Below are 15822 nucleotides of genomic sequence, written 5' to 3'. Positions count from 1 at the left end.
AGAGGAAAAATCCACAGAGCGAGAAGAAGAACTCCTGATTCTATCCTTCTCTAGCCTACGTGCATTTTTAAGGAATTCGTTAAAATCGAATTCCGAAAGCCCAATGCATTCCTCACATCGATCTTCCAATTGACAGGATTTACCCCTACAATTGGAACAAACGGTGTGAGGATCTATGGAGGCCTTCGGAAGACGCCTAGTACAAGCCCTAACACTACACTGCCCGTACTTAGGGACTTGAGACTGGTCAGACATCTTGAATTGTAGAAATAGTCAAGGGGGGATTCCAAAATCTAGCAAAGTTCGTTAACAATTAATCCAAATTAATTCCAAAAGCTTGCTAAGCTAATGATAAAGCTTCCTGAATAGCGAAGGCTAAAATCTAGAGCGAATACATCACCAAATCGTGAGAAACAACTCCAGAATCAACAGCGTATCCAAATAGGTCTTGCCGGTGGCACGACAGAGGAAAAATTGAGTTCTTGTTGACAAGAAGTACTTGAGTACCTGCTCACAGATGGCGCTGTTGTGTACACCCCCACCTGTATAGCGATCGCTGGCGTATCCCGACCTTAGATTTCTGTCGGGCAACGGAGTTGACAGCTACATGATCATCGGGTAAGATTAATATTGAAAATTAATTCTTAAACTCAGGTTGCCAAATGTGAACTAAGACTTCATTTGTTATATAAATACATATATATATATATATATATATATATATATATATATATATATATATATATATATATATATACATATATATATATATATATGTATATATATATATATATATATATAGAGAGAGAGAGAGAGAGAGAGAGAGAGAGAGAGAGAGAGAGAGAGAGAAAGTGGTAGGTAGGGAGCGAGAGGTTTTCATATACTGAGTACTATACAAAAACAAATCTATACCGTTTAGAATATATGACAGAAAATATTGCAGACTCGTTACCGAAAGTTAGGTTATTCATCGACGATAAACGAACCCAGCCACACATGAAAATAATAAAGCTTTTATATATACTGTACTGAACAAAAATAATGCTTTAATTGGCCCCATTAACACTACCATTAAAATTATTGAAAGTTTAGAGAAAGATAAAGGTTGCCGAGAACGTAACCACAACTCTGTTTACATTGTGTCAGCTGGACTCGCATACAGTAATTAAAAGTTGATTTCACCGTTGGTATGGAATTTTTCCTTAAATAGGCTATTTATTATGATATTTTGTTAATAAAATGTAAGGTAAACATCGTTTGGTTACATTTATATCAGGTACCATACCTAAGCCTACCAATATACTTGAAAAGACAATAGATTTGATACACTTTGTGGTGCTTGACTCGCAGACTTTGAACAGCTTCGCAGACACAGAAAATTTATTCTTAAAAACTAGCGACCGTATAAATGGGGAGTCGCACAATTCGACATGCATAATTCAGGACCGAGCTGTACTTCCCACCCAAGAGGCCGAAACAGAACACCACATTTATGACACAAAAATAAATTGTGAAAAGTCCGGTAATAAAGCTCTAATACAAAATAACATGGCAGTTAATCGAAACCAGACCCAATCAATTTGTTCCTGTTGTGATAGCTCTTTTTAAAAGTAAGAAGTTGTATTCACCATGTCAGCCCACATTTAAGGACATTTCACTAAAGTGGTTTGAATCTTTCTTTCTAGGTTCTGTGGTAGCAGTAGGGCTGGTGATCCTTCTTTTGATTCACATTATCATTTCTAGGAATTCATTTTCGTCTCTGTACTAATCCTTCGCTCATTTACCAATTTGGCATTTTTATGATGTTCCTTGATTAGGTTTCTTAGTCCTAACATCATACTTGATGCTAAGTTCTAAAACCTACTCTATTATTACATACAGTAAATACACACAGATCATATCTATGGCTGGACGGGATTCCTGTTTGTAGTATTCACTAATGGGACTGGAATAGAATATGGACATTCTATTCAGGCATAGATCTACAAAAATCCTAACTTACTTTACATACACAGGATTTTGTCTTTCAATCACAATTGCCTGTATGCCCTAGAAAATCAAATGTTGATTAAATTTACCTATTTCATGTTATAGGACCTGTGAAAAAAAGGCTTATTATTACATACTAAGCAGACTTAGATATTATTTAGGATCAACTCTGTGGTTTGTGTAGTTTAATCCATCTCTGATAAATCGGAATTCCGTTTAATTGTAAATAAAACTTTATTTTCTTAAAGTGAAATGAATTTCTTTAATTAAAAAAGTCATTATCACACTTTCAATTCGAGTTCCTTCCTCTATACCCCACCATTCTTCTTGCCTTCTATCAACTCGACAAATGAAAAATGAAAATGGTAGTTAGCTTAGACTGGTGGGTTAACCATAAGCACACAATATGGGCTAACTACTCATTTATCTATTTATATTTCATTGGGGATTATAGCACCCAGGATTCCTTTTCATAAAATTGAAATACTGTATCCAAGTATGAGTTATGAGATTGCAAGAAGAATAAATTTCTAAAAATCTAATTTGTAAATATGTTTTTTTCTTTTATCCAAACAAAAACAAAACCTAATGTTTTAAGATATCATTAAACATACATTTATACAAAATTGCAAATCTTAACATTCTTACCTTTTGTATAAAACTATTCACCAAATACTTCGTTTAAAACTTCTCAACCTTACAACAAACATAATAAAATCACTAAATAATGCATACACAATAAAGTACATGAGGGTAACATAAATTATCACACTATTGCACCAATTCCTGTAAGCAAGAAAACTAAGTTGTAGTGACAGTGGCATTACATATATCATATAGGAATCACTATGGCATTAAATACAGAAGCACAATCTTATATCACAACACCCTAAAGAGAAAATAAAAGGTGAGGTAAATTCTCTCAAAAAAATATATTTTGGAGAAGTTATTAGTAATTGCTACTTAGAATGCTAATTATTACATGCTGTGCCAAATATTCACTTATGCTTATAAGCAAATATAGCCCAAGGGGAGAAACCAATTTGCTACAATATTGGTCTTCTCATGGAAACCAGCTGTACCCAGTTTTTCTATATACTAGTTACCTTTTACAGGTCTAGTAGCAAAAAATATACTGGCCTAATCATTTACTCCTGGGATATCACTTACTTCATTAGATAACATATATGTGACCACAACATGCAACTACAAAAATATCTTCAAGTCAGGGCTGTTCCAAATATTTGATAACATAAATGGCTCAGAAAACAACGGCAACAGCATAGACATAATTATTCTTATATCCTCTTCACATATGTAGAGGATAAATTAATACTAGCATGCACTTATAGAATACGGTTATCATTCAAAATACTCAGACCAATGACAGGAGGTAAGCTTATCACTATGCTTAAAAAGGAGGTTTGAGAAAATGAGGTAAGAATATTAAATCAAATGTATACAGAAGATTGAAACAGAAGCCTTTTCAAGATTTAAAAAAAAAATTGTACCTATATTCAGAGATTATTATTTGGTTTACAATAATCCTTCATTGAGAAAATCAAACCTCATTTTCATGAAGGAAATCTTATATGCAACGAAGTCCACTGCTTACAGCTTGCAAATGAAAATAATCAATAGAAATCAAAGATGAAAAAGACAGTATTCAGAAATTTTCGGCATATATTTCAGTTCACAGACAATGAAAAGTTATGGAGCAAAATACAACTTGAGATCCGATATAAAAGATTAAGTAATCTCACAACAAATAAATTAATACTGTATTCTATTATCATTCATAAAAAAGTTATTCAATTTACCAGCAGAGACACTGGTATTGAAATTTATGGTAGAATACCGTATATGACTGCCACTAAAATTTTCTCGGATGAATATTCAGAGTACCGAGACATTAAATATTTGCTGGTAAACTGTACAGACCTTCACAGATTGCTAACAAGAGTTCCTTCATAATCAGTATAAGTTTCTTACCTCCTGACTGAATATTCGCTTCCTTACTTTTTCATATTCCTCTTCTCGCTCCTCAAAGCTCTTGCTCCTCCTTGATTCTGAACTGTATTGTCTATCTAAGGACTAAAAAAGAAAGAATATTGTATAAGAAGGTTACCCTCTACTCAACAATGATAAAATGATAAAACCAATACCAATATTCCCTAACATACCTATATTTAGTGTAAAGCTTTATTTCAGCAATATCTGTAAAGAAAACTGGAAAAGAAAGGCTAAATTTTTTCAGCTGTGGTGCTATTAGAAAATCCAGAAAAAAACATATCCGTAAGTTCTCACAATCAGTCAGTCCTTAGATACAAGGGCACTCAGAGGAAAATGAAAATGGATACTCCAAATAGACAACTATGCTGTAATTGATTCTAACTCAGAGGAGTTAATACAATGCAAAACATATGGTATATGCAAACTATGGAAAGCATTGTAGTGTAGAGGATTCAACATTGCCTAGTTGATTAAAAAAAATCTTTAGTAAAACACAGATGAAAAAATGCAGCATCAAGAATTCTAATGCTATGCTGTATATTGATATAGAATTCCTATAGATTAGTAGACACATAATGGATCTGTTGTGTATGTGTTTAAAGTAAAATATTACTATTAGTTGGACCTTGTAAATGCAAACATTTTGTTTCAGATGCCTGTTTATATGACATTTGAAGCTGGGGATGGATTTCTCTATGAATGGCATTCTTAAGAAGTTTCTACCACATTATAATCTTGGTACTTTAGGCCTGTAATAGTATTTCAAGCTCCTCTAGAAGTAGTATACACTCCTAATACTGTAACCATGCAGGTATTTAAAAGCATGCCTAGAAAAATGGGTGACTTTAAGAGCACATGTTCTTATTTTTATTTGAACTGATAGTCAAATCTAGTTCCTTATATAGATGATAAACTAGACACGAGGTCCTTCCCGAGTGGTTTTCGTCATTTTCATAAGCATTCAATTTTTTATATATTTACAAGCTCTGATGCCAGGAGAGAGTTCACATAATGGTCTGGGGCCAGGAGCTGTACCAACAGTTTATGGGCTGCAGAAAGATAATTTCTTCTTTGTTTTCAGCTCTTATCTATTTCTATATTGGGTTGCTGTTTCCTATCAACCCTTTGAGATCATCCTTTGGAAAAGGGGTAAGGTTTAAACCATTGCCGGAAAAACTACAGATTTCCTCATAAAAGGGATTTTATTAAAATCTTTAAAGGAAAAGGTAATTGAAGATATATCCCTTAAAAAGAGGTCTAGTTGAAACCTTCACTGGATACAGGTATCTCTATAAATATCCCTTGTAAAGAAAGGGACTGCATTTGAAGCATCCCAGGAAAAGGTAGTCAAAAACATTACTTGTGGGTAGTAGGTTGGCTATGGCACCAGCCACCCATTGAGATACTACAGCTAGAGAGTTATTGAGTCCTTTCACTGACCAGACAATACTACATTGGATACTTCTCTCTGGTTACAGCTCATTTTCCTTTTACCTACATGTACATCGAATAGGCTGGCCTATTCTTTACATATTCTCTCCTCATACACCTGACAACACTGAGATTACCAAATAATTCTTCCTCGCTTAAAGGGGTTAACTACTGCAATGTAATTGTTCAGTGGCTACTTTTCTCTTGGCAAGGGTAGAAGAGACTCTTCAGCTATGGTAAGCAACTCTTCTAAGAGAAGGACACTCCAAAATCAAACCATAGTTCTCTGGTCTTGGATAGTGCCATAGCCTCTGTATCATGGTCTTTCACTGTCTTGGGGTAGAGTTCTCTTGCTTGAGGGTACACTCTGGCACACTATCCATCTAATTTCTCTTCCTCTTGTCTTTTTTAAAGTTTTTATAATCTATGCATGGAAGATTTATTTAAATGTTGTTACTATTCTTAAAATGTTTGGTTTTAATTGTCAATTACTTCTCTTGTAGTTCCTTATTTCCTTTCCTCACTGGGCTATTTTCTCTGTTGGAGTCCTCGGGCTTATAGCATCCTGCTTCTCCAACTAAGGTTGTAGCTTAGCAAGTAACAATAATAATAATAATGAGATGAAACCTTCCCCAAAGAAGGAAGAGCTAAAAATTTCCCAAAGAACAGTTAAGAATAAAAGACAGGGGTAAAATACCCTCATTCACATGTGAATCAGTGAACCAAGGTTTTCCACATATTGTACCATGAAGTTACCCCTGTGTTGTGGTGTATGGTTGAAATATATGGATATAAAAATTTCACACATCTGTTTTACCAAAGGCATTCCTTCTAAAAGTCTGGATTATATTACTTACTTTAAGGGCTGCTTTTCTGGTCCAACAGAGCTTTGGAACCATACTCTCTACAGGACCTTCACAGTCATTTTATCAATTGAAAGGATAAAATCAATATAGGCATTCCTTCTAAAGGTCTGGATTATATTGCTATAAATTAGAAGGATAAATAAATAAGAGCCTCCTACCTCTAGCTATATCTATTTGGGCTACTGAGATTCCCTTAAGAAGCATAGCCTTACATTAATCAGTGATCACTACTACGAAGCTTGTAAAACATCACAGAATAGATGAAAAAGAGAAAGATTAATTCACTGGATGGTGTTCGACAAACAAAATGTTGAAATGCTTTTAAGAGAGAGATGAAAACATAGCAAAGAAAACCTAGTTGAGTATGAAAATAAAAATCTTATACAATAAATTACCATGTATCATATTAAGTACACTCTGTATATTATGAAATATTATAAAAATAAAAAAGACAGTTACAAAATGAAAAAGTTATGCTAAGTTAGAGATGCACAGTTGGAAAAAAACTGGCAAAAAATGATGTATCAAATAAAACCAAAAGAAAAAATTAGTAAAATAAAATATAATTCAAAACATATTCATTGGACTAAGTTCATAGAACACACGCAATAAAGGCAAACGTAAAATAGGGGATGGATGGGAATGATTAACTGAACATCTGAATTCATTATATAAAAGTTAAAACAAGAAAACAGGTGAAACTTCTCTTACCTATGGTTCAATTTAGCCTTTCTCTTCTCAGTTAAGATAGCTGTCTCTAGCAATAATGGAAGAATTAAAGCTTATACAGAACCACAAAGGGTTCAGTAAAAACATAGATTTTACACTAAAGCTCATGTAAATATCAATACTGTACTGTATATTCACTTAGATACTAGAAAACATAGGTTAGTCAGCAGACAACTCAATCTTCTGAAGAAAGATACCGTAGTCATTGACATTTTTCACTTATTGAACAGCAACCTGTTACATATGCATAATACAGAGGAGAAATTGATACTAGATAACAGATACTATATTGTCGATTTAAATCATATAAGTTCTTTTCATGATATTAAGTAAATCTGAAAGTATTTATCATTAAAAGTGGTTGGATACTAAATACCCAGCCAATACCTGAGTGTTCTACAACATTACAGAACACGTGTTGGACTTTACAAACCTAGAAATACACCAGGAGAAGAGGTCGAAGACAATACACTCAAATTTGGTTAGGATAATTTCAGCAAAATGCTATATGAACATACTACATAAGAAGGGCACACACTACCACTAACATTGGAACTCTGAGCCTAAAAACTTGTAAGATAACCAATACTCAGGGAAATTCCTTTACAATACTATGTTCTATCAAATTACGGAGCCAGTTGTGGTCTACCCAAGGACAAAAAGACACTGATAAATTTACAACTTTGTAGTACTGTATACCTTCCCACCTACTATGTTCTTGTAATTTCCTTTGGAAATCGAAAAACTGTTAACAGATTGTCTCATCTGAAGGCGACAGCCAAATTGGTTGTTTTGTTTTTATTTTTTTAAATCTTATTACCTGCTGTACACATACCACAATTATTTTTATTTCAAGTTCATTGGTAGATTACTAAATAATAATAATAATAATAATAATAATAATAATAATAATAATAATAATAATAATAAAAATAATAATAATAATAATAATAATAATAATAACAATAATAACAATAATAATAATAATAATAATTAATAATAATTATTATAATAGATCAAGCCATGGATTTATCTCTTACAATGAATTTTTTTTTTCTTTTTGTCAAATCAACATGCACTCCATTTTTTCATTGTTATTAGTTGTACTTTTCAAAATATTTCTTTTATGATACAATAACTCCATTTGCAATCTTGTTATTTTTAATCTTTTATTTATATCCTTTATCATTAATTTTTCCTTACTGGGTTCCTTTCCCTTTGGCCACAGGTTCTTATTAGTACCTGCCCACAGGGGATATATATTGACAAAAGACGATTAATGTATGCCCATCGGTGACATGAGAAACTAATGGCAATAGTTATGCCAAGTTTCTTTTTATTATGCCTGAATGATACAAAAACCATAAACTAAAAACTGAGGTTTATATAATTTACATCTAACATTTAAAGTAATCATATTCATTATAACTATCAAATGGCATCCTTTTTTTCTTTATTTTCAAAATACAGTCGGAAATATGACATATGTTTTTGTTTATAGGTACACCACAGACATCTCCGTAAATTTAATAGACTGTAGGCAAATAATTTTAGGTAAGGAAACTTACATGGCTGCCTTTTGACCACACACTACAATTAAAGGAAGTGCAAAATATTTCTATTTTGACGTTTGTGGGAACAAAAGACATTGAGCTCAACAGAAAAAATCTATGAATTGATTGCTATTATAACAATTCTCAACATGTTTTAATTAAATGTTCATTTTCATGTAAGCAAGAAAAAATTATAGTAAAATCTTAAACACATTAAAAACTTGCAACAAAACTTTCTTTACTTGGTATTTGACTCTTGACTCCCATAACCATTTGGGTCCCTTATATAATTTTTTTACCATATTAGTGGGCCAGATGATTCTTAATACTAGCATTTAGATGCTATATCTTAGTAAACAATAGTCTAAAATAGAAAGAAGACATCTCTTCAGAATGATTATCATAATGTTAAAAAATAGAAGGAAGACATGATGGAGATACAATCATATTTGAAAATAAAACTGTCTAAAATTACAAGTATTTCTGGATGCAATGAACTGAATTTTTTCATACTTCATTACTCTGTGACTTTTGAAATGTTAAAGACATATTTAACATATAATACTTTGCTAACCAGGATAATCTGGAGAACAGAGTGAAGAAGATAATGAATATGTAACAATTTTCTGCGGTTCTTCAAAACCTTAAACATATCTTATAAGCACACGAATGGAGAAGATATTCATGAACATGCAAAAAGTTTTCCAATATAAAATAAGAAAAAAAATAAATAAAATCATAAAGCAACCTTTCATTTCAAACCCATAAACTGTCCCCAACTTACAATCTTCTCAACTTTTGTCCATACACGCTAATGCTATGACTCTCGGTCTCGCACCAGTTATCATTGTTACTATGCATATATACCTTATGTTAATGAATTCATAAGAGAAACCCTCTGTATGTCAAGAAAGACTAAACAGATGAGATCTCCATTAGTGTGGAGAAGGAAAGCATATTAATGAGATCGCACAAGAATAAACATTATCCATTCTACAATCTAGACTCAACTATAAGAAAATGCATGTATATGCGAAGCAGCCTTACAGTGATATCTAAGAAGTAAAAAAAAAGAAACTTTCAAGGTCCAATTTATGAGAAGTGGAAATACAGTATTGATGGCTTGAATGGTGAACTAGAATAAAATATGCCTTACTCTTGAGTCCTCTGACTCAAGGCCATGAATACGCATAAGTACAGTAAAAGTTGTGATTATTATAATTGTTATCATAAACTGTTATTACTATTATTATAAAGTTATTTAAAAAGAACACTAAGTCCAACTGCAAAACTCTCATAGGACTCATACAAAGTATTTGTTCTTGAATAAGAAATTGGAATGGAATGAGGTAAAGTCAGAGAAGCAGAACTGGTCAGCAAAAATAGAGGAAAGATAATGGATGATGGGTAAGAGGCAGAAAGCCGCGCCATTAGAATCAAAGCAACACTGCAAAGAAGTTACATTAAGTGTGCCTTGCAATTTTCACTGGATGCGGTAACCTTTAGTAGGGTGTAAGACCATACCAGTACTGAGTGTATGGGTAAGTAATAAAAGACATTTACAAAGAAAAAGGGAACACTGATAGGTAACTGATGGATACTGAACTTCCAAATGTGGAATAACAAACCATAAATCTCATCTCAATATTTCCTACAGAAGATTTAAAACATGACATCCTGAAACTAAACATATGAAACACTAGGGATATTTCCAAAACTGGAATACAATTGGTCAATAACAGTCAAAGGAAGAAAAAAGTAGCACAATAATTAGAAGTGAATTCATTCTGACAGTCCAGTATTTGAAAAATACTAAGACATTTGAATGATTGAAACATTGCATATGTTTAAAGTAAAAAAAAAGGCAATGGCTAAAACTCTAATAGGTAATGATTCAGTACTGTAAGCTAAGCTGACCTGCTCTACAAAACTAAGGTGACACTTCTATAACGAAGATAAAATACATTTGCTGTATCACTACAGTATTACCATGATGTCAACAATTACTCAAGGATTAAACTAAGATGAAGTAATAAAGGGTAATTGATGAATTACAGTAGTCAAAAGATACAGTTGTAGTCAACAGATACAGTTAAGTTTTTTCAGAATGTAAAAACTGTACAAACATACCAAATATTAGCTAAAGTGAACGATCCAATGGCAAGGTGAATATCAGGGACTGTTCACATTTGCAGATAACCAAAGATAGTTTTCTGCAAATCTGAACACTGGAGATGCAAAGATAAGTAAAATAAGGAGTAACTGGCAGGAATAGGAAACACCATAAACCTATATTTTTCTTAACATTTGTTTTAATAACTTTTTAATTTAACATCTCAGCTTAATATCTACTGATATAAACATCCAGATACTTGACCTTTCATAAAAAATAATTCTTTACTGTTATGGATGGCATTTCTTTACCATAGTACTGTACTAAAAAGTTAATCTAAATTCAAATTTGACATACATGAATTCACTTTAGCTAACCAGATTGAAATTCAAGAATTAAAAGAACATAACACTTCAGTTGGATACAGGATATTTCTGAATTGCTCTTATTATAACACACCAAAAAATTTAAAAGCTAAGAACAATGCAAAAAAACTATGTCAACTTGATATACTAATCTTTCTAATCGTGAAATTAAAGCAAGAAAAAATCAAAGCATATAAGAACACAAGATCTGAAAAACCTAACCTTATAATTTGAACCATCATCAAAGGATGACGAATCTCTCTTTAGGATGGATCTCTTGGGTTCATCAGGCACTAGAAGATCATCACGGCAGTGTTCTCGAAAACGCGTTTCAGGAAGGCGGGTGTTCCGAGTCTTATTAACAATAACAGCAGTGCCTTGTTGATCTACATTATGCTCTAGCCCAAAAAAAGCTGCACAACGATGGACAAGCATTCGTTGATAGGACGACATTGGAGGAAACTTATGATGTGTACGTCTGATGGGGAAAAAAGTAGAAAAAATTATAAAGCTATGAACTTCTACAATCATGTAAATCTTTACAAATAACTGGAAGCTTCAACAGCATAAACTGCAATAAAAATGGATACCAACTCTGGTTTGAAACATGACTAAAAATTAATGTTTTCTTCTTACAATTACAAAAAATATAAAAAGTCAAAACACAATACAGTAAACCTTTTTCATTAGGGTGCTAAGTGTAACACCTTACTTAAACATACCTTCCAAGACATTCAGTAGACCTTTTTTTTTTGTTCCTCAACATTATATACATTAAATGTTTTTGCAGTATCTTTATGGATAGGCAATTCTAGTTGTACTGAAACATCTCTCCAGAATATATATCCCAGGCATGCATAATCCATTCATTGAGAAATGACAAACAACCCTCAATTTACAGTGTGCTAAAATAACCTATGTTAAAGTGTAAGGTATTGATGTGGGTATTCAGTAATAAGAATACAATCAGACCTTACAATTCATGGGTTTCATACTAGAGTGCAGTGCCTCACTAAAGTATCCACAAGAAAGGCCTGGAATTCCATAAAGCAACATTTATGGGTACGGTTATCATTCAAAATTATTCAACTCCAAATACATAACAGGCCTTGGAAGAAGAGACAAAAAGCCAATGGGTTGAAAATTCCGTTTTATAACAGTATCAGTTTCAACTTGCTCTCTCCTATTACATAACTTAGTAATTGTGAATGCTCCTTAACTGAAAAGACAAAAAAGTATTGAGCTATATAAAACAAAATACAACACATCATACTTAGTTATAGGTAGTAGGTTGGCCAAGGTACCGACCGCCCGTTGAGATACTACCGCTAGAGAGTTATGGGGTCCTTTGACAAGCAAGCCAGTACTACATAGGACACTTCTTCTGGTTACGGTTCTTTCCCTTTGCCTACACAGACACCGAATAGTCTTGCCTATTCTTTACAGATTCTCCTCTGTCCTCATACACCTGACAACACTCAGATTGCCAAACAATTCTTCTTCACCCAAGGGGTTAACTGCTGCACTGTAATTGTTCAGTGGCTACTTTCCTCTTGGTAAGGGTAGAAGAGACTCTACAGCTATGGTAAGCAGCTCTTCTAGGAGAAGGACACTCCAAAATCAAACCATTGTTCTCTAGTCTTGGGTAGTGCCATAGCCTCTGTACCATGGTCTTCCACTGTCCTGGGTTAGAGTTCTCTTGCTTAAGAGTAAACTCGGGCACACTGTTCTATCTAGTTTCTCTTCCTCTTGTTTTGTTGAAGTTTTTATAGTTTATATAGGAAATATTTATTTTAATGTTGTTACTATTCTTAGAATATTTTATTTTTCCTTATTTCCTTTCCTCATTGGGCTATTTTCCCTGTTGGGCCCCTGGGCTTATAGCATCCTGCTTTTCCAACTAGGGTTGTAGCTTAGCATTTAATAATAATAATAATAATAATAATAATAATAATAATAATAATAATATACAATAGGGGAAAGTGGGCTGAAACTCATACTGATAAATAAATGAAATTTCAAGCCCTTAAGCAGTAATAGCTTATTGCCTTTTGTATTTTATGTTATATATATTTAAATACTTTCCTGTATTTGGTGTTACATACCCATAACACAGCAAATGGTAAGGTCTCATTCTAATGGATTTGCATTGGATAAGAAGTTTCCCTACATTACACATTTTTTCTTACAAACACACACACACAATATACTGTATTACTTTTACTCACTGCAACAAAGCTAGTTGCAACAATTTCTACACATAGCTCCAAATGACCTTACAGGAAATGCCCAGTCCTCTTAAGATAACTCAGTTGCCATCTCTTCTTCTGTGTCCACAAAGAAGCATGGGTATATGAGAAAAATGAAGGGAAACCTATATAATCAATGGGTTTTTATATAAGAAAATGTGCTTTGTGATTTAAAAATACAGTAGTGACCCATCACACTTGGGTATTACATTTCAAGCTAGCATCACTGATGAAAAAAATCTATGATGATAGCAAACACCTATGACCTCTACATTTTATGTATTTGGAAAAAACCTGCACGTATACATTAAAAATAGAGAAAATATGGACTTGGGGTTGGTTCCAAGACTAGATTCACTGGCAATGAATTTGGATGCCTTCATCCCATATCCCAGAGGTTCCTTTGTCTACAGTTTCAGAACTGAGGCAAATTCTGCATAGGTGCTGGATATATGAGAGACAGTGACAAAGGGATGATTCTCTAGGGACACTGTGAACAGGATATATAACAGGACAAGGACTGGCAATTTATCTACTTTTTCCCCATGGTTTACCACTGATACATGAATCTGTGCAAAATGCGGAATGACTGCATTTTTGCCATCACAACACTATCAATCGTATATTGTTTGAATCACTATATATGAAGGTGGACAAAATATGTAAAAGACACAGAAATGAGAAAAAAAGATTTGATCAGAAGTTTACCCATCCAGAGGGTACTAAAGACCAAGTACTGTATATTGAAGCTGTATTTGTAAGAAGTCCACAGATGGTCTCAGGTAAATAAAATAGTAATCAGTATTCCCACAGACACAAAGTTAGATTGCCAGGCACTCACCAGTAATGTAAGATACAAAGACAGATACTATGGAAAAGTTGTGCCTCTAAAGCATCAAAGTCAAGATGAATTATATGAGAAAGAAGGCAAAGAAATGTACTACTACCCTGCAATAGCTCACATATTGCCATGCAATTAGTTAAAATATTAAAATATCTAGGTATTTACGAGTAGCATCACATAGATGGAATCTTTTGAAGTAAGGTAGGTTCCTAAAGTAGCCCTCAAAGAATGGTATTGACTATCAAAGGTTTTATTTAAAGGAAAATGAAGAGGAAAGAACCAAAACTTTGATTATCAATTTTCAGTTGGAAGAAATCCTCAGGAAAAATGTCCACACAAGAACGGACTATCACCAGGAGATCATGTTCTTCTGATAGAAGAACAGTGAAATTCTTAATTCCACTGAAGATATGTACCAAGGATAAAAGAAGGGATATAACAATTTTGGGTCCCAAACCAAGAGCAATAAACTTTATGAAGGCCTCTAATTCCTTAAATGCACTCACTCAAGCAATGAATAATTGGAGTTTTACACGTCCAAACAGTATAGCACTCCTATTATTTCAAAGAATCTCCCCTGATGTTCATATTGCTTTTTCTCCCGCTCACTTTAATCTACATTTACCCATAAAATTTTTCAAAATTTAAAAATACAATTGCTCTAAAGACAAACTATACAATTTGACCAATAGACCAATTGAAAATCCAAAATGGCAGCTATTTATCAAGATGACCGCTAAATTAGCCACCCAAATTTCATGTTTTACTTATTTCTTTGTGAATAACAATTTCAATTATGCACAATGGATCCCAGTTCACCTTAAGAGATATGATGTCGCTTGATTGATAACATCCAGATGTGGAGAAGGAGTTTTACAGTACAAAGGGACTTCATAATTCACAGGTCTAGAAGAGAAGTCTCTGCCATAGCAATCGATCAGGCACATGAGCAAAATAACGCAGTGATCAAAGGTGATGGAGGAACAATTAGGTTGACAGTGGATGGTCGCTAGACTGGAAGTTAGTGGTCTAGTAGCTATATACAAGGCCATATCTGGTATAAAAGGCACCACCTACGGCAGCAGACACCATATAAAGACACTGAGTACCAAGAATATTTCTTTGTAAAGGTGAAATCCCTCTCTGCAGTGATGCAGGAGATGAGCAACCCATTTCAAGAGGAATCAGATGACCTGCTGGTGCTAGACACAAAGAACATTGAAGATTCAACTCTAGCTGAAATAGTAGCTACACATCCTCGGCAGGGCACAGAGCAGTTCAAACCATTCATAGAAGGGCTTGAGGATGAAGGTAACTGTCCTTTCTATCATCCAACCAAGAAAAGCCCCATCTCTTTCTTCACACGAGAACAGGTTGAGATCATTTCTAATGAGACAGTTTTCAAAGACAACTGTCAGTTCTTCTCACAATTGTTCATCTGCTGCCAAAACAGGCAGTGCGTCTTGAAATAATTATTCAAGTATGAGAATCAGTCACACCCTGCATTTCCCACTGACAGTGGCAAGTTTCATACCTGTCAAAAATTACAGATAGCCACTACACTACCAGGCCGATGACCAGCTACTCAAACTATATACAAGATTTGTCACCATTGGATATACATGCTCACTTTATAATAACCTACATTTCCATGTTTATTTGTTTTACTG

At 33.5% G+C, this 15822-nt stretch overlaps 1 protein-coding gene across 8 annotated transcripts in view; it reads right to left on the bottom strand.

The window, feature by feature from the left end:
• Positions 1-15822, bottom strand: part of LOC137652292 (cAMP-regulated phosphoprotein 21-like) — a 383279-nt gene that overhangs the window by 261692 nt on the left and 105765 nt on the right. For 6 of the 8 annotated variants that reach the window (XM_068385596.1, XM_068385602.1, XM_068385599.1 and 3 more), the window contains 2 exons: positions 11282-11537; positions 3982-4083 (listed from right to left, as the gene is read on the bottom strand). In XM_068385596.1, the coding sequence (XP_068241697.1) occupies positions 3982-4083; positions 11282-11537 (358 nt within the window). The remainder of the gene's footprint in view (positions 1-3981; positions 4084-11281; positions 11538-15822) is intronic. The other 2 variants (XM_068385597.1, XM_068385600.1) reach the window with 2 other exon arrangements.

The sequence above is a fragment of the Palaemon carinicauda genome, chromosome 13 (assembly GCF_036898095.1).
Source record: "Palaemon carinicauda isolate YSFRI2023 chromosome 13, ASM3689809v2, whole genome shotgun sequence".
NCBI classification, from domain to species: domain Eukaryota; kingdom Metazoa; phylum Arthropoda; class Malacostraca; order Decapoda; family Palaemonidae; genus Palaemon; species Palaemon carinicauda.
Note: the sequence above shows the minus strand (reverse complement) of the source record. Positions and strands in the feature narration are given on the sequence as shown.